The 23,061-nt window shown below is 40.3% G+C and overlaps 2 protein-coding genes across 7 annotated transcripts; both read right to left on the bottom strand.

The window, feature by feature from the left end:
* Positions 1–307: 307 nt before the first annotated feature.
* Positions 308–9,881, bottom strand: LOC115675786 (phosphatidate phosphatase PAH2-like). 5 transcript variants are annotated; one of them, XM_056321162.1, is made up of 13 exons: positions 9,576–9,881; positions 7,547–9,324; positions 6,433–7,342; positions 5,548–6,116; positions 5,353–5,426; positions 4,098–4,182; positions 3,736–3,822; positions 3,558–3,630; positions 2,525–2,568; positions 1,615–1,743; positions 1,416–1,514; positions 986–1,115; positions 308–592 (listed from the first exon to the last, which is right to left on the bottom strand). In XM_056321162.1, exons 2-12 carry the CDS (start codon positions 8,825–8,827, stop codon positions 1,059–1,061), a joined length of 3,408 nt encoding a protein of 1,135 aa, XP_056177137.1. In that variant the 5' UTR covers positions 8,828–9,324; positions 9,576–9,881; the 3' UTR covers positions 308–592; positions 986–1,058. The 5 variants fall into 5 exon arrangements, with proteins under 5 accessions (XP_056177137.1, XP_056177139.1, XP_056177138.1 ...); XM_056321164.1 differs by having other exon boundaries at positions 7,547–8,817; positions 9,576–9,880; XM_056321163.1 differs by lacking the exon at positions 9,576–9,881 and having other exon boundaries at positions 6,433–7,339; positions 7,547–9,564.
* Positions 9,882–17,538: 7,657 nt separating this feature from the next.
* Positions 17,539–19,797, bottom strand: LOC115675933 (BRI1 kinase inhibitor 1-like). Of its 2 annotated transcripts, none has more exons than XM_030598748.2 (2): positions 19,780–19,797; positions 17,539–18,654 (listed from the first exon to the last, which is right to left on the bottom strand). In XM_030598748.2, the coding sequence occupies exon 2, from the start codon at positions 18,626–18,628 to the stop codon at positions 17,669–17,671; it is 960 nt and encodes a 319-aa protein (XP_030454608.1). In that variant the 5' UTR covers positions 18,629–18,654; positions 19,780–19,797; the 3' UTR covers positions 17,539–17,668. The 2 variants fall into 2 exon arrangements, with proteins under 2 accessions (XP_030454608.1, XP_056177394.1); XM_056321419.1 differs by lacking the exon at positions 19,780–19,797 and adding an exon at positions 18,896–19,203.
* Positions 19,798–23,061: the final 3,264 nt, after the last annotated feature.

The raw sequence follows: 23,061 nt of genomic DNA on the forward strand, positions 1-23,061 counted from the left end.
CATACTTTCAAGAACGTTAAGCGCAACTTACGAAAATGGATGAAAAATTAAAGAAGAAACTGCGTAAGGTTTCTCTGAACATGGACGGTGGTAGGCAAAAGGACAGTCTGAGTCCGATCCGATCTACCATTTTGGCAAGGCATCAAGTAGGGACTCTTAATAGTCACTTACAGAGAACAACAATCTAGTATGGTTTAGCATAACTCCAAAAAGACTCTGTGGCCGATCACTGTTTTTACTCGGGGGGAGAACACAGTACAGATACATGTACTAATAACCTATGTACGTGTTCGTGTGGAGAGAGAGAGAGAGAGAATCAATGAATAATTATCAACTTTGATCTAGTGAACTTTACAAGCTGGGGTTTCCCAGCAGCCTATTCCCCATTAAACTTCCAGCAAAAAGAAGATTTGTACAGAGTGAAGTCTTCATGGGATTAGACGATATATCGGTTCTCTTTTCAATGCATAAATAATTGATAATCGACACTAGTATGCTGAATCTAAGAGGCACGATTTTTGCTGCTACTCCATGATTTTTCCCGTCACTGCAGCACCAAAAGAATGCGAATCATCTGTAGCTTCAACGCAACCTGCAATTGTCAGGATGGCTTAATGAGAAAACAGGAAGCTAGTATTTATACTGTAAATCTGATAAGCAAAACAAAACTCAAGCTTTAAAGGAGTCCAAGAGAGAAGTTCGAGACGCAATAGTCAAGACTTAAAGTATTGGAATTCACAATGGCCCTGCAACAGTCTTGCAGGCTAATTCTTTCTCCAAACAGAAAAACTTTGTAGGGCTATATTGCCTCACTACATAATATCAGTAGGAAAATAACATATTGACCATACAAATGCCGATCAGAATATATTGGCAGACTTCAGTGTGTGAATTTGTCTTTGGCATGACCACAGCAAGGCAGTGAACCAAATGACTGACTCAAAGTTCTGTGGCAATTAACGGCAAGATCAAAATTCTTGCTTACCGCAGCTGTTGAAGAAGATTCATGACTAACCCAAGTTGCATCTGTACAAGGTGACCTTTTCCACTGAACCTTTTCATATATCGATAGTAGCAGGCGGCAGTTTCCAAAAATTCCAAGAATTAAAATCTTCCTACAACCGACAAAGAAATAGCGTATCAAGTGCCAAACCATGAAACTTTCCAAATAAAAGGCGACTCTGGAATAAATCGAAAGAGACCTAAATCCTTTAATGCATGCAATAAAAAATCTTTTGCTTTCAGAGGTAATTTGTGAAGGCTAGCTAATGCCTGTGCTCCAAAAAAGACACTACCACATGTCAAAATACACACCGATCAATTGTGGTGATGCTTGGTTGTGCTGTATTTAAGTTTGAAATTCATGAATCAATAATTCAACGAAGATATAAATTGCCAATATTTAAGAAGCAAACCTGCTCAACCGACGCAATCGGTGGAAACATTCCATGCACAAGAGCATGAAGTGACGTATAAGATCTCGTGTCAACATGTTTGTTGACAGCAACTTCACCCTGTGAACAAGAAAATGAACAATGAGTCGCACCTTCTATTGATTCTTTTTCTTAAAGACTCTCTTAAGTAGTCACTGAAAAAGCATGATATTTCAGATACCTTAGGATTGATGGTGAAAACTTTTCCTTTTGGAATTCCGACTTTCAGATAACTGATTTCATCAGTGTTTCTATTTCCAAAACCAGCATAGAATGGGTTGTGGTCAGGAGGAAACAATGCCCTAATCTCCTGGAGAATAGAAGAATCGAAGGAAGAAGCACAATTTAGGAAAAGAGCATTTCCAATCATCTAAAAGAACAGCCTATCCAGCCAGATTGCTAAGAGTTGCAAGTATCCTTCAATTGCGAGTGAAGCAGCATCAAAATGAACAAGAATTGTTTCCAAAGAATTGCAAAAATCTGATCAGACAAATGAAATTTTGCTAATTTCTCTTTAGTAAACTGTCACTTCACAGGTTGTGGCGGGTTTTTTCCAGTTCTTATCATAAGGAGCAAAGATGGTGGGTAGTGATTGCATAAACAGGCTGTCAGATATTTTAGCCGAAAATCAATTTTTTGCTCCCATATCTCTGTTCATATTATGAGGAGCTATTTTTTGGCGATTATACTACTGAGAATTCCCAAACTCAAGTTTATGGTTCTCAAGAATCCAATTTTATTACCACATCCAAGCTATTCAGTAGTCATTAGAAAATCCATATTGAGAACCGCAATAAGATCTGAATAAGTACATATGTTATACAAAGCTTGCAATCTACATTTCCAGTTTTTTGTTTCGGGCTTCATTGACAACCAAAATAATCAGCATAACCATCAGCCCAGGTCAACCCCCATACTACTTGCATCAGCTATGGTTGTAATTAAACCAACATCAGTTAAACTATCAGCACAAATCCAAGACAGGTTCATGGCAATAAAAATCATAAATTTGAGAAATTTACGATATGCACATATCAAGACACACTTCTTTAAATCTTATAACAAAAAAAGCATGTGATCATTGGACAAACCTCCAAGCATCCAATCTTGAATTCATGAGGCGCCCGTCTTATAACTGATGAAAAAACAAAACAAAAATTAGTCCAGGAGAAACTCAACGAGCCATAAAGACTATCTGAACTTCAGCAGAAGATAAGAGTGTCAAGAATCTACTCAACGTCTATTTTCTAGAAATTATTTAAGATTTGACCAGAATGAATTACCTACTGAGTCAGAAATTAGAGACTAAAAGTACAAAACTCGAACATCTAAAAACTTAATGTAAAGAAAGTAGAAATATTTCTGAAATTACATGCCTTTTTTCAGTTAAAACCTGGAGTTTTACAACGACTGATGGCTTGTCTGGATTGACTTTTACTTTTTACCTTTTACTTGATCTAAATCTTACAGTTCCTGCATTTTGACATTTTCAAATCTGAAACTCCTTAAACTTCCACAATACACATATGTCGATATGTAGGGTCACATATGATATTTTCATAGGTTTCTGAAATTCGAATATTGTTTTAAATTTTGGCAGGAAAGCAAAACAAGTATTTTTTGCTTAATAAGAAGTGTAGACAAACAGTCCTAAATAAACTGCTATTAGGCTTTGTTTCAATAGAGTGGGGAAAGAAAAATGGGAGAAAAAATTATAAACTTTTAAAATTGTCCCTCTTTTCTACTCTCACAATTTTTTCAAATTTTTCTAGACTGTTCACTCAAATTTTGCATTACCCCATTTTCTACTTTCCAAAACATAGCCTTAATGGCATATTGTCAGATAAAGTTTTAGTGTTGCCATCCCAACTTTCAGGTAGTCAGCATCCTCACCCCACCACCAAACCCACACCCCCCCCACCCCCCGCCCCAACTCCAAAACACAAAATCAAAAGAAAGAAATAATAGATGGAAATATCAATATGTCGAACATCTATCAAAAAGATAACTCGCTTATTATATGCAAGACAATCAGCTCATCAATCTTGATTCTAGACACCTTTTGTAAAGATAGTAACCTACTACATCATCTATTTTCAATTTACCCAACCATACATACTGTACCTTCTCGAAATAAAGAAGGGAAAAGTCCATCAGGAGAAATGACAACAGGTCCATCTGGTAAAGTCTTGCCATCCTGAACAAAGAACCCGATAGCTGAAATGCTCATATAATGATGACAACACATGTTTATTCACATTTCCAAAATCAGTAGAAAAACACTCAGATCTTTGGGTATTACCTGCTTGATGTTGAACAGAAATCGCCTAGTGTGATAAGCCTGAGAAATTGCACGTGCACTAAGAAAAAGCAATTGATACCCATTTTCCTGGAACAATGACCAAGAACTTAATGTGTGAGTTTCAAAGATCTCGTCCTCAACTGTCGCAGTCAAGCGTGGTGCATTTGTGGGGCACAGTGAACCTCCAGAAAAATTAAGATAAGGAAAACCAAATATATCATATTCTTAATTCGGAATGAATTTATTTATTGCCAAAGGTGCCATATCGAAGAGATGACATTTCAGTTAAACACGAGGCGAGCGAACTACAATATTCAGTGGGAGTCAAACGTTCATTTACACGAGTATTTTGATGGACAAACCTTAATAGCTGAAAACAGATGTGCAACCCCACTTTGTGACCAATCAACTCCAACTAAAGGCATAAACTGACCCAAAACATCCGATCTGTTCACAACAAAACACTAACAAGGATCAAATCTATGAGGAAGCAATACAATCTGTGACGGAGTTAAAGCATGGAAATAGTATCTACGAAGGATGAGCCAGTAAAATATGGAGAAATTCAGAGAGATGAACTGCACAACCGAGTCACACATATCAATAATGCTAGAAACCCTGAGTGCAAACAAAAAAACAGAGTCATGTACTGGAATTAGAATGGACAATTCTTGTCATTTCACTTTCTTGCTGATATCAGAAATAAGTGTCTTGAAGTGACAAGATGGTCTAAATATGACTTATATGAGGAAAAATTGAATTTTGCGAGAAAAAAAGTTAAATTCATGCCATGTTTCAAGTTAATTGGGTTCATTTCATGCCAGCAGTTTTCCCTCACCAAGTGTTCTCCTATTCATATCGCATTTTAAAATCATGGTAGAAGCAGCTGCAATGGGAAGTTTGCACATCAAATCTTAGAACACCAATCATTTTCCTGTTCATCATTATTATTGTTCAAGCCAGTGGACTTACGGTTTTCATGGCGAAAGTTTGAAGTAACTTGGTTAAGAAAAAGGCTATCAATTTAGTGTCTATAACCTGGTGGGATCATGGAAGGCCCTTGCAACACAGAACATAATTTTCAAATAGGTAGTTTGTATAGTTGTTAAACATAATTTTGAAAGAAATCACGGTTAAAATATGGGGGATGAACACACAGAAAGTAATCAGCAACGAGAGGGAAGTAAAGCTGTTTGTCCCTTAATATCTAATGCCTAATCCTTATTTGTCCCCTCATTCTTACAAAAATGAGGCATAGAAGATCAAAGAGAAGGGTAAGCTTACAATTGTGAGAAGATACAGCTCAGGAATACACAAAAGACATTACCTGATAAAACATTATACAAGAAATTTCCTCATTTAAATTGGAAACGGTTCCCTAATTTTGGCTAAGCAAATGAAAACACATTGCTTCGTGCTGTTTCACTGTATTATTACATCTCACAGATGCCAACAACCGTCCTTTTTCTCTGCAAGTTCCATTTCAAGGAGTGGTGTCTGCAGCCACTCATTGCCAGACTTGCTGCTTGCAAAATTATTTTACTTACAAAGATTCTAAATGAAACAAACATCACAACGCAGTATGCTATTTACGTGCATTCCAAAAAATAGACTCACCTGGTTATGGTCCCATCAACGTCCGAGATGATGATATGAGTGTTCCATTTCCACAAATATATTCGTGCATCTACCTGAATCATGATGAAAAATCCCAACTCAGCACGAACTTCTTTTCTGGTTTGAGATAAATAAGGAAAGAAACATCAATATTCTTTAAAAAAGCGACTTCTTAAGCTAAGGGTAGCGAAAAACCTGCTGCTTTCCCAGCATTGCAGTGGAAAATGTGAAGGTCACCAAATTGCTTCCTTCTTTCAAATTTAAGGATGCAAGCTGCTTAGATGTGGGAGTCATTGCCCTCGCCATCTTTTTCACCACTTCTGGTTTAGGCAGCAATTCGTCTGCATTCAGGCTGTTAGCTATCTCTGAAACACTTTCAGCACCGAAGCTTCTAACACTATACATAGCTTTTCGAGATTTGGAACTTTTGAAGGAGAAGGGCCAAATTCTCCAGCTTCCACCAGGTGAAATTATGGCTTTTGATGCATCCCCATCAAGAGTTCTCTCATCTTTATCAATGGCTATCATGCCCTTTGGTTCGAATATCCGATCAGTTCCAAATAAAGCCATCCTCAGAAGAATGGGAGAAGCTGCATCCCAAGGGAAGTAGCGACCGCCAATTCTAACAACAAGCCTATCATCCTTGACAACAGAAGGACCTAGAGAAGTATATCTATGGATGTCCAATTTTTCAGCATCAAATGCTTGGGACGCAGCATCAGCCCCCATACCTACATACAACAAGTGTCTGCAGAGGGACACTTCTGCATTAAGCGCGAATTCAGTCAGTAATCTGCTTCAGCAATTGTGAAGAAAGAAGCAGATAAGCTTTTTTTTCCCAAAAGCTACCATTTCATTCAGAGGCTAGTTGGATACAGAAAAGAAGAAAAGCATCATAAAGATACAATAACAAATGCAATATTTAGTCGATAAGGAAACTCTGTCTACACTGAACATCTAACATGTGCTCCACGTTGAGAGAAATAACACTGACAATTTCCAGTAAAGAGAGATAAAACCAAACAAACTAAGTTTGACAGCATCAAGAGACTAGGCAGTTAATGATCCAAAATATCTCACCTACTGCAGGATCGAAAGGAAAATTTGCCGTGCCCCCTAAACCCTGGATGTCTTCAGCATTAGGCTGGTCTTGCGCTAATTGGTCCTCTTTGCATGCATAAGAACTTGAACAGCTTGCATCCTCCTTTTTGGGGATAGAAAATTCCAGTGATTTGTAATTTGAATCTAGTGAGTGACCAAGGGGAACGTGGAGCACACATGAGTCCACATTTTCAACATGAGACCTCATGTTTGGCATTGATTCCACTAGCCACATACCTTCATCCCCACCAATGCCGTGGCTTCTAGAAATGTTAATGGGGCTTGACACAATATTTGACTCCTTAATTGTACTATCAGGGTCAATTGATGAATTCTCTTGATCTTCAAAATCGGAAGATGCGCATGACTTCTCATGTCCATCACTCGAATCAGTCACCCCACCGCATTGCATACTCAACAAGGGATGACTTTCTTCATTCATAGGCTCTGGTGAAACTGCATCCATACATGTGACCTCATTGACATTGAATCCATCAAGATCACTGAAAGGAAATTGTTCCTCCTCTGAACTTTCAGATGTTGGAGAAATTGTAGTTTTTGACACAAGGCAATCACCATGGCAGTTCTCAGCATTGCCACTGGTCTCCAAGTTAACTTTCAGCTCACTACCGATATTATCTCTATAGCTTTTATCATCATAAGAGAGGTGATCTTTTTCAGTGACACTAATCATGCTCCGGATATCTTCACCACATGTGGGTTCAGCTTCTGCTATCTTGTCAAAAGAAGCTGCTGCTAAAACTGGCTCTTCATCTTGCAGTTTAATACATTCATCTATTAACCAAGGAGACGTAAATGTCTGTTGAGAATCCTTTTGTTGTTTGTCCAGTTCAACATCTTCAGCTTGGAACTCGGTGATTATATCCTGCTAAAAACCTATGATTACTCAGTCGAGACAGCATTTAAGAACACAATGAAGAACACTTAGAGCAGCTCCAGCTGAATGCTTGATAAAATCACCAGCAGTTATATACCAAAATACCAAATAATAAGTGTCTCAATCCTAAGTATGATGGATTATAAGGATTTCATGCACCGATACGATGATAACTGACCTCAAAAGAGAGTTTACCTCAGGCGGTATCACAGTTTTGGCTTCAATTGTTTTGCTAGAAACTTCACTAGCTTCTCCACTAGCAAGGTACGTTTCTTCATGAGAATGCTCAGTTGATGCATGCAATCCTGAATCAAAGGTCTCTGACGTCACCCAGTAAGCACAGGATTCAATTTTATCAGCATCCCTGTTCTCGTAAACAATGCCATTTTCCAGAAAATCAGCATTCTTTTCAGTGGAATCCCATCCGTCGTATTTCTTGAGTTCTTCCTGATCCAGCAAACTGGAAGTTTCTGAAACAGGGCCAGGGATCTCGGCAATTACAACCTCTACATTTACAGTCTTGTCAGCAGTATCCACACTATGGACATACTGTCTAGTTTCTTCCACTATTAAGTCACTCTGCTCTTCCAAAACACTGTCCCTGACTGTTGAAATTTCAAAAACCTGTTCTGAAGTGCTATCACGTGGCAATTCTTCGCCACCATTGGAAACACAATGCTCCACCCATTCAACTGACTGATCCTGGTGACCAGAATCAGTTCCTTCACATGATAAACCGCTCTTCAAAGGATTTTCTGCCCCGCCATTTTTGTCCTCTATCTGCAAAACCTCGTCAGGCTTATTATCCAGAACAACATTAGCACGAAACCGAGAAGCAGCATCCTTCCCGTAGTTCTTAGTGGAAAGATTTGTTGACCACTTCATCTCCAAGAGGTCTGCGGCAATCTCTGCACGCTCCAACGAATCCACCCTCTCCACACCGGGATCACCATCTTCATCCTTATAACCATCTGCCTTCATCGACCTCCGCCCAAAAACCAGCCCGAAAATGCGCGACCTTCGAGAATTGGTCCTAGCAACAATCTTTTGATCGCTCAAATCGGTGGAATCTGGTCCTCTCGAGTTGAAATTGCAGCTTTTGTACTTCATCGGCCTCTTATTATTTGCCTGAGACTGCCCATCTGTATCGTCGCCAGAAGACGAAGAAGACGGGAATGGCACCGAATCCCCATCTTCTCCCTCGACTTCTCGGAGGAAGTAAGCCTCTCCTCTTCGGTCCAAATACATGTGAAACTCGGCCTCAACTCCATTGACGCTGATGTTGACGATCTTCTCCTTCGCCTTCAACACGCCTTGGAATTTCCCGAAGCGGACATACCAGGGAGACGATTTGAAGCTGCCGTCCGGTTGCTCCACCACAATTATATCCACAGCTCCACCAAAGGGATGAAATGGACCAGAAACAGTGGAGACGCCCCGTGTGATGTAACTACCTAGCCTACCTACTGCATACATCTCTACAGAAATGTTATGATCCCTCAACACAACCAGATATAGAATTCAAATTCCAACCATAATTCAAGCACCCAAATGATTGCCTCACATAATCATCAGGCATTCTCTCTCTCTCAAAACAGCAAACTGTTCTGTTTTTGAATTTCAGTCTCTTGAAACAGCAAAACTCCAGCTGGGTTCAATCAAGAACCCGAGAGAGACCCAAATCAAAACTCCACCGATCACAACCCAGACCGATGAAATCTCAATTTGACACCGCCACGGGACGACCCATTTAATAGCAACTCATAAAGCTCCACCCTTTGAAAGCACAAACCCGATAGCTTGTCGATCCGACAACAATCAATGATCAAACGAATTTAACTGCCCGGCAAGTCAAATTAAGGAAAAGAGAACAAGAAAGTAGTAATCGGAGAGCGAAGGAACCCAAAAAGAACTCTCTCGCTTGCCGAGACAGCTTAAGAAAAACGGACCGCCAACAAGTAGAAAGCTCTGCTCTGTGGAAGCAATCAAAAGAATATTCTTTTAAATTTATTCGGATCCGAGTCATCATAATTGAATCCCAACAGGCAAGAGACACCTCATTCACGTAATCCCATTTCCTCTTTTCTTCTTTTTCTTTCAATCCATTTATTAGTGATGCTTTGAAGAAGACCACCCACAGAATATAGATAGTTTTGAATACATTATTCAAAGATTAATCAGATTCTGATACAATAATTGTGCCTTGAGCAGGAAAGAGACTGACCTGTAAACAGGCCCAACCAACGTTAATTAAAGGGAAGAATGATCATCAAACAGGCCGATCTCCGTATGGGAGAGAGAGGGAGGGAGACGGGGGCTTTTGGGTGGGTGTGTGTGTGTCCTCGGAAATGTCGACGAAGAAAGGAAAATTTCTTCCCAAAAATAAATGCTAGAATAGGTCGACTGGGTGTGGCTCTTCGTCCTTGATTTGGATCGGAGAGGTTTCAATTTTGGTGGGACCATTGAAGCTTGTTGGGCCCCCTTTTCACTACTGTTTCTCCTTCATGCCCATCGAACATGAGTCAACGTGCTCTGTTTTCTCGAACACCGGAACGTGCTCTGCTCTTTCTTTTATGCTCATTTGGGTCACGGCGCTCTGTTTCTCCATTTTCTTTTCTCTTAGTACTCTGTCCTGAACGTGAAAACGTTCAATGATTGAGTTGGTCGGCTAATTTGCAATTGCACCTGGTGCGACAAGCTGGACGAGTTCCCATTTTTAAACTTTCATTGATCGGAATGGAATTAGAAACGTGGGTTGAGTTGCTCATGGGGAGACGAATTATGGTGGATTGATTGGAATGAAGTTAGCTGTCCATTGCTTCACGCCATGATTAGCTAATGTCTCTGCGACAAGAAAGACCCTTCATTTTCTTTTTCCTAGCCTCTCGATTCTCTTACTTTCTTTCACGTTACGTGGGATCACGCCTCCTATCGTGTTTCGTATGCAGATGAAGATGACGAGCTTCCCATAGCCTGACGTCAGAATGAGCGCCTCGTATTGTTTTAGCACCTCAGATTCGTGTCCATTTTCTTGTTCTGTGTTAAACCGCATGTTTCTCTCGCATGCCACTGCAAACTGGGCTTCAGATTGACGTCAAGGCGAAATATAACCAAGAGCATCATAATTCGAGCAACCGATCCTCATAAAGTGGGCAATCAATGGGCGAAAAAAAATGGACATTTGGTTTTACCTTTCTAATCATTTAATGCTGCCAGGCCTACTATTAAATCTCTTTTTGTCAAGCATCTTTAAAAAGTTACAATTTTTTAGTTGGAATTTGCCGAGAGAAGGTTGTATGCAAGAGTCCCTGTGCTGCGAGGATTGAAAATGGTCTAACGTTGTGCTGTGCAAGATGGTCTTTGGGGGTTCAATCATTGTGTTGAGGTTTGTCTTTGTCCCGAGCTCGACACGCTTCCAAGTTGATCAATGAGTCGACCATAGGGGCAAGCATTAAGCAACGCCAATCAAACAGAGGAGCTGGGTCTTTTGTTGCCGAAACAGGGGAAGGGACCATTGCGTGTGTATGCCAAGACAGCCGGGTATCTTGATAGATGGGTTTGCTCTATCGGTAACAGTCTCGTCGGCAATTTGGGCGGAGGCCGCTGCTGTGCTTGAAACCCTAAAACATTTTGAAGCAAAAAGTAAACTGAATATTGTGTTAGAGATAGATCGAACTGATCTGGTGGAGATGATGAGCGAGGGAGCAGATCAAGTGAGTTGGGAAGCTTATGCATTGATCACATAAGCCTAGGCCCGTGCAAAGTTATTCAGCAATTTAAAGATGACCCATTACCGAAGAGCAAGTAATCAAGTTGAGGATTGGTCGCCAAAGCCCACCGTAATAAATGTTTACCGGTTAATTGGATTGCTTATCCCCTTACTTGTCTTTTGGAATTGCTCTGTTCTGAAGCCCGTATAATGTCACAAACTTTTACTTGAATGAGTGTATGATATAATGTTTTCTGACCAAAAAAAAAAAAACAGAGGAGCAGGCATTGAACCGTCGACGGCAGCTGGAATTGAGAATTGAAAAGTTTGAGAGTGACCCATCATTGTTTCCATCACTTTCTTCTACAGATGCAGCGAACCTATACAATGCCATCTCTGACCTTTCTTTTCTGCTTTTCTCTCTTTTCAATCTGAGTTTTAGTTTTTCGAACCGTGTTGGGATAATTTCTTTCTCGGATGGGAATATCTGGTTGGATGGAGATAATTGATGGATTCAAATCAAGAGGTTCGTCTCTTGTCCAACGGTCCAACATTCATGTATTAGACCAGTGGTTGGAGGTAGATGAGAAGCAGACAACAGAACCAGCACGAGAGATCATCTTCTCCTATGTGGTACGGATCAAATTTGCCGCGTGAAATCAGATCAGGGTCAGTCCACATTTTTATGGAACGTTCTCTCGGCTTAATTCCCTTAGCACATATGGATCTTTCCAATCGTTTCTACAACAGACCAACCACCATGATCCCATCAACAGATTAACGGTGAGGCATGTCGTAAACAGTCGGTCAATTGGTCACCGGTGGACGATGTGTTCGAGTGAACCGATTGGGACGAGTCACTTTTCCGAAACCCATACGCGTATGCACCGTTTGGGTCGTGGTGGTCTGTTGGCCAATTGAGCCGCCAAACTTAGGAGTGGGTCGGATCAGAAGGGCCAAGTCCCACAAAAAGTCCACAAACTTTTCCCCTGGGGACATACATACCCTGACTTTCAATCGATCAAAAAACATTATAGAATTTTCACCCAAAAAACAAAATTACCCACTATTAAGTTTTCTTCCATGCAAGTTGAGTGGCACATGACGTACTAACATGGTCGATGCGTACAAAAGACATATTAGTAATAGCCAAAAGACACCGTGAACACATCAATACAAGTCAGATGGCATCATTGCTGCAAAACGTTATCATTTCGGATTCATCCTAACTTGGATTCATCTGTTCCACATAGTTTCGAAAGATCACTAAAGCGCTTTTTCTACTAATTTATCATTTTGAAACGTCGCCATCAATCACGTCATGTGTCATATCATCTTTTTAGGATGGTAAATCTTAAAATAGGTATTTTTTCATCTCTTATCAAAGAATTCACGAGTTCTTGAAGTTGATGTGCTTTTTGGTATTTGGCCTGATCAGAAAGTCATATGTTTCTGGAAATGTGAAATGAGCAGGGAGCCTATGTGATTATGCAACTGTTGCTGCATTTCCCTATATATGTCTCTGTCATAATTAAGATGATGGAACCGACTTTCTATCAGCAGCAGTTACTTGGGCTTTTTTTTGGTCTTGGGATGGGCTGAACTTTGGTCTTGGAATCTTTTGGAGAACTTGATCACAAGCCTATTTGGGTGGTTGAAATTCAGTTGGTCCTCTGGAGCTAATTCCAAGCATCAAAGGTGATTTATGACTCGTCTGTCCAATTTTTCTTTTTCCTTTTACAAGAGATTCTAATTCCCAAAACAACCAAAAAAAAAAAGTATCTTCAAATTCTAAATGTCGGATTAACCTTGATATCGGTTTATATTTGTTTATTTTTCTCCTGTAGGGATGTAGAGAGAGTGTGGATTTGAGCAAGTCCTTAAAATGCTTCTTCTTGGTCCTTATCCGCACCTCGATATCAAGGGATGTAAAACTTCAAGAGGGTATTCCCTCCTCCTTAGGGAAAATAATGATACAGGGAAATTAGGGGTGCGAGGTGTGGGGGTTTCGGCACATTAAAATAAAGAACGCAGTCATAAATCCTATTCCCCAAGATGGGGATAGGCCAATTCCAAGCATCAATGGTGTTTTGTGACTAGTTTGTCCAATTTCTTTTCTTTTTTTTTCTTTTTACAAGAAACTCTAATTCCCAAAACAACAGAAAAAAAAGTATTTTCAAATTCTAAATTTTGGATTAACTTTGACATCGGTTTATATTCGTTTTTTTTTTCTCTTGTAGGATATATATAGAGAGAAGGATAATCTATGTCATCATTAAGCAAACCCAACCGCCAATTCAACCTCAAACTTTTACAAAAAAGAAGTTACCATGAAAAACTCGTGCATATATCAAAAAACCCAATAAGAACACATAGCTACAGATTAACAAAATTGTAATTTGCAATGATCGAGATTATGGGCAAGGAAACAATGAATTTCTCACATTTAATCATCCGTAATCTACTTCTAGCATGAAGGACAACGAAATTCGTTAATAGAGAAAGAATGAGATAAATATGAGATTGACAAGAAATAATGAAAGAAAATTGAATAAAATAAAATGGTTATTCCGACTATTTTAATGAGGAAAGTCAAAGCTCAAACAGAATCAATGTCAAAATGTCAAACATTATCTCCTAAAAGTAGTATGAAAGAGAGAAAAAAAGAACGAATTAAACTAGAGAGGAAATGAGTGTTTTCTGAATTATTACTAGCTGTTCCATGTCGTCGTCCTACGATGCGGATGAAACGTCGTCGTGACGATCGGGGCCTAGCCCTCATGGCAGATTCTTGGAAGAAAAGCACTTGATCAACCTGAGATCTGCTTGAATGGTGATTGCATCTTTGTCTGCCACATGATCTCTCTCTGTCTTTTTTGGTCTTTTCTTTTTTCCAGAGAGTACCTTACATCTTTAGTTAACTTGCTGAAAATTATGTTTGATGGGATAAGCTATTCATGATTGAAGAGGCAGCAGAAACTCACCGTGGACAAACAATAGCAAGTTTCAACAGGCTCCACTGATTTTGCACTTTCAAGGTTACAATGATGTGAGAAAATCTGGACTTGTATTTTATAAAGATAAGTGTACTGAAAATTTTAAAACTTGTCATAAAAGTGCAACAACCTTCTCCGAGATTTAGCAGCCTTAGGTCAGATCTGGTCGAGAGCCGGCGACCCTCGCCCGATCGTTCTCGACTACAGTTGATGAGGGTCGCTAGCCACTGGCTGGGGTCTCGCTGCCCCTGCTGGCCATCGCCCACCATGGCTGGCCCTATCCAGTGACGGTGGAGCGGCAGCAGCGAGGACCCTATAAGCCCTTACTTGATTGTTTTGTTTCTTTCTTTTAAATTTATCTTATTTTAAATCTAGCTTAAATAAAATTTGGGTTACAAAAACATATTTGGACTAAAACGACATCATTTTAACCTTATTCTTCATGTTTTAGCCATGTAGAAGAGAAAAAAAGTCACGTTAGAATATTATGTTGGCAAAGTTGGCTGGAGTTAATGGAAGTAGTTGATTGTATCAATTTGATAAGTTTTAGGACTTGATTGCATTTTTTTAAAGTTTTATGACTCAATTGCACTTTCGTGACAAGTTTTAGAATTTCTTGTGTACTTATCTCAATTTTTTAATTAACCCTTTCTCTCGTCTGCCTCAACATTAAATTGTTAACCAAGTTTGGGATATGAAGGTCATTTTATTTTGAGAAGGGGGAAGATCTGTCTCTAAGTCAATGTAAAAACAAACTTGGGGAAAAGTTTGTAAAGATCCATCGAGGGAAGATTAATTTAGATGGCTGGGGCATCAAGAAATTTCCATCTTAAGAATTGAAGGATACCTTTGAAATTTTACCTACTACTCCAAACAAACTGCTTTGGAATAGGGTCATATGTATAGATCACGGATCTGAATTTAATCAGTTCGAGGGACTTATGTGTATACGGCGCGGGTAGGCATCTGAGTCGCCATCAACAAATCGAGCCAATGTGATTTTTGACGGGGACAGAATATGCTAAGTTGTCGACCTCACCATAATGCAATAAACAAAATCAGAATCTAGATTTCATTAGCAATCCCCAATCCTCCCACCAACTGTGGCCTCAAATTCATTGAGCAGTCGTTGCTAGGAGAGGCTCTTTTCTTTTTAATCATTGAGAAGCGCTTCCTTCTAGAGCCCCACGGGCACAGTTCTTTTGGCGGGCCATCCTCGATTGTTGGCAAAAGGTTATGGCCTCCTTTTGCAGTTCTCAATACGCAAAACTAGGAATCTGCACATCAAGCAATGTCTCATATGCTTCAGTCTGAGTGCAGATCCACGCATGCACAGTCCAATGCGAGCTCTTTTATCTTCTCGCATCTCAAAGGAAAGGAAAGAATTTTTGCTGGGTGCACCCTTTTCTCTGGGGGGTCACTTTTTCAATTCTCCTTGCTTTTGGTGCGATCTTTTGAAAAGGATTCAAAGCACTTTTAATCAGCTTCATGTGGGTATGTGGGGTTTGTCTGAAAAGGTAACTTGGTAGTTACAATAACCATCCACACAGTCCTTACTCATACTAAAGTTGCTGACTCGATCGCTAGGGAATCATTATAAGAAGCTATCATCATCAGCCTCATCATTGTGATCTTTTGTTGTTATATGAGACTAAAGGTAATCCCAATAGCACCCACTAATGCATGAGTGTAGTTGGTGTGTCCAAGGGCTAATGAAGGACCGAGTACCTTCTGCTTTCTTCGTTCTCATCACGTAAATAATTGTCGTACTTGGCCTCCCCTTTTCACAGAGCTTAATCATCAAAACTCATTGAGCCCCACACGCCCAATTTGATCGAGAGACCATTGAAGCTATCCCCTTTTGACAGTATCTGACCATTCTCTTTTTCTCACTACGAGCAGCTTGTTACTGATTCGATTCCTTTTACTTACCTCGTAGAAGGAGGAGGGCCTTTTTTATTTTCCAGAAAATTGCCAATAAAGATGCTGTTGTCGCAATTGTATTGTTAGTTCATTTGAAGGACGATTGCTGTCAAGATCGGTTCGCATAAGTAGATACCCTCGTGGCAGTCCATATCTCACATGTGACTTGTTCGATCATTTTGCTAATGCATGCTCAAGTCAATTTTGAGTGTAGTATAATTATAGTCCATGAAAACTCTCTAGAAAGTTTGAAGTGGATTGACTACAAAATCACGGGCAGATCGACTTCACGAGTATATGCCAATCGCCAAAGCTCTTATAGCGGATTTGAGAGTGCAGGGAAAAAATCTATATTTTCTGGACTGCATAATCTGCTGCTGGTACGTAGTTGGTACAACTGTTGTTGTGTATCTTAACAACAAGTGGATACAATAAAATAGAAAACGAGATTCATTTGCATTACCTCGGCATGACAATCACCTAATGAATGAAAATTCTTGTTTCCGAACTGAGGTGAGAGAGACCTTATTTTTAGCAGAAACTACTCATATACAAGATTATGAGCCATGTTGCTGTCGTAAAAGAAAAAAGAACGTCACCATTGATACAAAATATGGTGGAAAACAAAAGCATACCAAAAAATCATCACAGACAATTCATTTGGAGACATTACACACAGAAAGGCGTGATACATTACCCAAACGGTGAAGGAAAAAGATTTCCAAGATGTCATATTGATGCTGCCAAGGCATGGATTGATTATGTAGTCGCATGAATAAATCTAATGGGAATATTATGGGTTTGATATGATATTTCATATGATACAAGATTGAGTTTCATTTTCTGGGACATTCTTTAGCTGCATAGGGTACATCATGGATCTCGTCATCCATATTCGAAAAAGCTAGGTATGTGTTAGATATGGAAATGAGATGAATTCACAGATTTGTTTCGACATGCTTTACACTAGGGAATCTATGGTATTGAAACGAGCTCGAATAACCTCTACAGAAGCGAATCATTTATAAATGAAAGAAAAGTGCATGAAGGGAAAAGAGAGTGAAGTAATCAAGCTTCGGGGGCAAGAGAATAATAACAAAGAAAAAAGAAGAAATCTTTTGGTTGTATAGGAAGAGAAAATAGCCAAAAAGGTGTGTACTGCGTTGGCTCTAGGAATCACTCATATGACAGAGAGCAACCTCGCCTGATCAATATTGCATGGAGCAAAAAGTAAAGAAAAAAGCACTTAAAAATAAAATCTCCCATGGGACACTGAAGCCCATAAAACTTTTTGACTAGAAACTCAAGACCCATATTAGTCAAATTTTGCAATTATGCGCAAAAGAGGCCCTTGTTACAAGATACCAACAAATTATTGTATTGCTCGAGTGGTTGCAGTTTCCGGGTGAGAGAATATTTTAATTGCTCTGAATAGTGGCAGAGCAGAACCCAATGCATTTTCCTGGGACATCATTTGAAGGAGAAGAAATCAAAAGCACCCAAAACAAGCTTCTGCCAATCTCAAATCTGTGACTAAATCCTGTCATCTAAATCTATGATTCTCAAGAAACTCATTACATTTATCGATGTGATATACAATTAATTATACACAAGGAGATGATGATTTGATGACTATATAAAAAAAAGAGAACATACAGAACCTAAGGCAACAACTGATAAAAACACACATCAAGCCTTGAGTTTTTCTTCAGCTGCAATGGAGTTCTTGCAATGGGCAATTGCAGCTTGAATTGCAGCCTGCAACTCTTCCATGGTGCTTTGATCTGAGGTAGAAGAAGGGAGGGTTGTGGTTGGCGCTAGGAGGCCACTGTTGGTTGGGGATGTCCTCATTGATGCTGGTGCTGAAAATTGTGGAGCTCTCAGTTCTCGATTCTCTCTCCTCCCATCGACATTCCCTGAGAAAGAGTGTGACTGCCTTCTGAATTGGGCACCTTCTTCTCCTCTCCTGCCTCTAAACTGCAGAAGTGGTCTCACCATTCTTGCATACCTTTTCAACATCTGGGTCATGTCAAAGCTGATCAGTTTCTTACTCTTCTGCTTCTCTTTGTAATCTTCCCCATCTCTAACTTCACTGGCTCTTGCTTTTTTCCGTCTGGGTATACCAAATAGGGAAAAGGATCTGAGCTTGCTTCTTCCCCGAGGAGCTTCACTTTCTTCATCACCTTTTATTCTCTGCTTGTGTACGCCTTTGCCATAGCCGCCACCATCATCCTCATCGCTGTCACCGCGGTCATAATTGCCATGACTCTTGATGGAGCCTTGATCATCTGGGAAGTCCCTGATGGGGAGGGTGAAGCTGTCCAAGGAATTAGCGGAGGAGCGCGGAGAGATGGGGAGATGGGAGAGGAGGTGGAGAGGGAGCAAGTGGCCATGGAAGAAGATGTCATCAGCAGGAGACAGGTCAATCGCTAGGGAAGTTGGGTTCTTGGTTTTGCTTGGTGTGCTGGTGGTGTTGGGGGTGGCGGAGGAGTGCAGGGAGATTGTGAAGGAGAATTCATGAGAAGGGGAGGAGGTGGCTGATGGTGGCGATATGGAAGTTGTAGGTGGTGGTTGTGGTGGTGGCTGCTTTGTTTCTCTTCCTCTGTCTGATTCTCTCCCTCCACCCTTCTGGTGCTGATAGGAGTCCATAATTTGATTGGGACTCAATATTTCACCTGAGAATATAATGGAAATTAACAAGCTTTAGGACAGTCCGTAGATTTCTTTAAGCTGCTGTAGAGTGTGAGTAGAGAGAGAGAGAGAGAGAGAGCGAGAGAGAGAGAGAGAGAGAGAGAGAGAGAGAGAGAGAGAGAGAGAGAGAGAGAGAGAGAGAGAGAGAGAGAGAGAGAGAGAGAGAGAGAGAGAGAGAGAGAGAGAGAGTAAGGCATAGAATGTGTTTCGGACAAAAAGCTTTACATATATAAGGGAGTAGCATTAGTAAATTGCATCACCATCCTCGTTGCGGAAAGAGTAATATGGCCATGAATGAGTCTTCGAAAAAGGAGATGATTAAACTTTTGATTTTTCAGACGCAAGTGCGAAAGGAGGTTGGTGGGTCCTTGTCAAATCCAACAGCTATTTAAGTACTGATTTTGGAAATGGAGATCAGAAGATCCAAATTTGCCATAAAAAAGCCAGATGGGATCGTCAAAGCAAGACTCGTTTTTGGGTACATGTCTCTATAACTGAGTTGTTCTTGCAAACGAGAAGGCCGAGAGGTCATCTTCATACATGCCCATTACCCGCACTGGTTTCTAGGGGAATCTTCTAACTGTATAATAAGCCAAGAGGTATAAAGACACCCCATGAACATTTACTGTTACTATGTTCTCTATTTGCACAGAAATCACATTGCAGAAGGTGCTTCAGAGGCCTTCCCTTCTTCCTGTAAAAAGAAAGAGAAAACGATTGATGACGAGAAGACTGGCAATGTGAAGAGGAGAACGAGAGGGTGAAGTGGGCAAGTATGGAAGCGTGATGTCACTCCTGAGTAGAAAAGGCACTCAAAGCACAGATGAAAGATTTTCAAGTCAAGGCATTAAGGAGGTCCAAGTCCTGGTAATCTCACTAACTCCAGCATATATTTTAATTAGGAATTTAACCGCTGAATGCGACGCGCACTAACGACCATGACAACAATTGCAAAGAAAAGGATTCTTGGACCTTTAACCCCCTTTGAAATTCGAATGCTTACACTTCAACACTAAAAGGATTCATGGCACATGCACATCAGTCAATTCAGAGAAGAAGAAATTCAGAAAGCGCAAGGACACAGAGTGGAGGAAGGAAAAAATGAGAACCTCAGCCACAGGAACAAAACGGGGAATGAGCATGAACGGTGTGATGTGCAGAAGTACGGGGGAGATTAGGAAGCATGGGACTCGTTGGGGGCACTCCTTCTTCGGGTGGACAAAAGACAGCGAATTAGCTGTTAGGTAAGATGACGTGGGCCCACACACACGTGTACAAGGGGGTCCATTTGGCGAAGCTGTAGTGTAGGGGGGAACTTTTGTTCGCTCGGTTAAGGTCAACATCTCAATCATGCAGGCATTATTTTGGTGGACAGACTCGTCTTCAACACTAAACCACTCAAAAAAACTCTTCTTTTTTCCTCCTATGAATTTCCGAACAAGATAATAGCTGTGAGAGAGAGAGAGAGAGAGAGGGCGCAAGCAAACAGTGCACAAAACAAAATACTTCAGAGTCATCCAGTGGGTATCCTCACTTTTCTTTCCCTTTTTTCTAGCTTTTGCCGTTGGCCACTCAAAATCTGGTTCTTTGCCTAAAGACGCAACACGGTCGCAGGAAAACAAAAGGGCCGAGTGCTGAACGTGGTATCAAACAAACACCTTTTTGCTGTGAGATGTGTACGTGCGTGGGTGTGTGTGTTCTCACTTGGCTGGCATTGAAAATGGGCAATGGTCTTTGCGCATCTAAGAATCTTGGCTACGTGAATGAACCTGACGGTGGAAACTGCAAGTGGTGGAGAATGAAGAGAATCGCAAGTATCGGCAAACGAGTGAGACAACCCGATGGGCCAATGCAGGATTTCCAACTCCAAAGTGCTTTTGTCGTCTAATCCCATGCCTTCTGCATCGTTTGATTTCCTTCATCTACAAATCGTGCCTTACGTTCCGGTTTCTAAGCTTCATTCTGCATCACATATCGAATTAGAGACTTTAGCTATCTTACCTATGCAGGCAATTGTGCTAAAGTTACATCGTTCTCCTGGAATTCTATATTCGCAGGTACAAGACCGCTACAAGTGAAAAGGCACACATCTCTCTCTTTTAACCTTGGACACTGATACTATTTTTTTTTTTGGGTCGATGACACTGATACTATGACCAACAAATAAACCTTCGACACTGATACTGAATTTGGAAACAATTAACCTTGGACACTGAACATGGAAGATTGTTCTGCGACATTGTAAGTCGTAAAAGTCCAACGGGCAGGCAGATGATCATTGACCTACTTTCTCTAAAGACACTCTTCATATATATAGCTCTTGCGCTGAATGAATCAGTATATACAACAAGTAGGATGTAATGCCGTAAGGCCATTTCAAAGTCCTCTGGTTCTTTATTGACTTCTTCTTCACTTTGGTTTTCCTTTTCACCTTTTTCCCGTTCAAAATTCTCTTTTTAGACTTTTCCATTCATCAGCTGAGTCTGCCCAAGTATCGATGCCCACCCATCTTCATTGTGAAAAAATCCTCCGCCTTCATATATAGCAGACCCAATTAAGATTTCCTAGAAAAGGGCCAATAAATGGAAACCTTCTGATCATAACCCTCTACAAGACGTGGGATAATCTTGTAGTAGGACTCAGATGAAAAACCTGCCAACACTTTTATTATACCCGATTGTCATGGCCTGGTGACTATGTTAGCTTGACTGAGAGTTGTAAACACATTAGGACAGAGGAAGAAACATGATAGAAGGTGGTTGATCAATTATTATCACTAGTATATGCCAAGAAAGATGCGATAGTGGATCCCTCTGTGAAGACAACAGCAAGGAAAGACCTGAAAGAGGTTTGTTGTAACAGCAGGAGGTAATCTAAATACATGAAATGTTAAGCTATATGAAGGAGAGAAATGTTTCAAGAATTTCGAGGTCATCCAGCAATGTTTTTTCCCAACATTGGTATTTTTATCCATCCTATGCCTTCACTATTCAGGATCTTTCATTAGAGAACTGACATGAGCATTTAAATAGAGCAAGTCCCGCTCAATTACATTCAACTCTTTAAGCCCTGAAGACTTGGAGGAACTATGATCGATAAAAAGGTTCCGTGAGCTATTTGTATCACCGTGTGCACCTTCCTTGACGATTGCTACTTCAAAGCCGATGGTGAGGAAGGTAATTGTTGAAGGGTTGATCAAATTTCTAGAAAAAAGACTGGACTTCTCTATGATTCATATCCACAAGTCTCTAGTTTGTAGTTGAAGTTTGCGATGTCTACAAGTTTAATAGTGATAATTAAAGAGTGTGGCCACGGTTAAAAACAACAAGAAAATCTTTGACAAATGCAGAGATATTCAGCATGTATAAGTCGGTTTAGGAGCCTATGAAAATGCTCGACGCTCGTTCAGGTATATATAACATACCAACTTCAAAAAAAAAGCTCGTCAATCCTTTGTAATACGCAAACTATCTAATGAAAATATACTTATATTCTCCCATTATTGATCTTTGCCAAAAAGCCTACACACAGACACACACTAGCACATTTAACACCAAAATTTAACGTTGGTATTAGAGTCTCGTTCGGTTGGTATTAGGGGTTTGTCTTGTGCACCCGCTACTAAGATCACCCATCTAAATATTCGACACAAGATATGGCGATATGGCCAACTCTACCTCACACTCACTACCCATCCTACTTTTCATGGAAATAGCTATGACTACTAGAGCAAGGATATGCGGCTCCGAAAGAAAGTGCAAGCGTTCTGACAGAGCAACTACAAAAGATGCAAGGACTCCGTGTCACCCAACAAGCACTCCCGGAAATGATATTTCCGCGAATCATTGGAGCAAAGACCACAAAAAAAGAATGAGATATACTATAATAAGAGTTCCAAATCACAACAACGGTACGCACTATTCGAAAATGCAAAAATGAAAGATTATGAGACCGTCCAACAATATTGTGGTAAATTTAACAAACTAGTAAATCAAATCAGGGCGAGAAAATAGTCCAAAAAGTCCTAAACCTATTGCACTTGTGCCAATTCAGTCCTAAACCTTTCAATGTTGTCAATCGAGTCCTAAATATTTTTACTTCTTACCAATTGAGTTATAAACCTTTTCACTTCTTACCAATTGAGTCCATCCGGCTTATTTTGGCTGGAAATCACTGACGTGGACGCCGGCCGGATTACACAGCGTTGACGTGGATAATTTTTAATAATATTTGAATTTTTCTTTTCTATTCTTTTTTTCTTTTTTTTTTCCTCCTTTCCTTCCTCCTCTAGCCGGTCATCGGGCATCGGCAATTGGCTAGAGGAGAGGACCGGCAAGGTCAACCTCACCGGCCTCAGGCGAGCCTCACCCTCGTCGGCCACTAGTGAGGGC

Source organism: Syzygium oleosum, unplaced genomic scaffold (assembly GCF_021117445.2).
Source record: "Syzygium oleosum isolate NSW1041296 unplaced genomic scaffold, Sole_v2.1 Sole_v2.22, whole genome shotgun sequence".
Lineage (NCBI taxonomy): Eukaryota > Viridiplantae > Streptophyta > Magnoliopsida > Myrtales > Myrtaceae > Syzygium > Syzygium oleosum.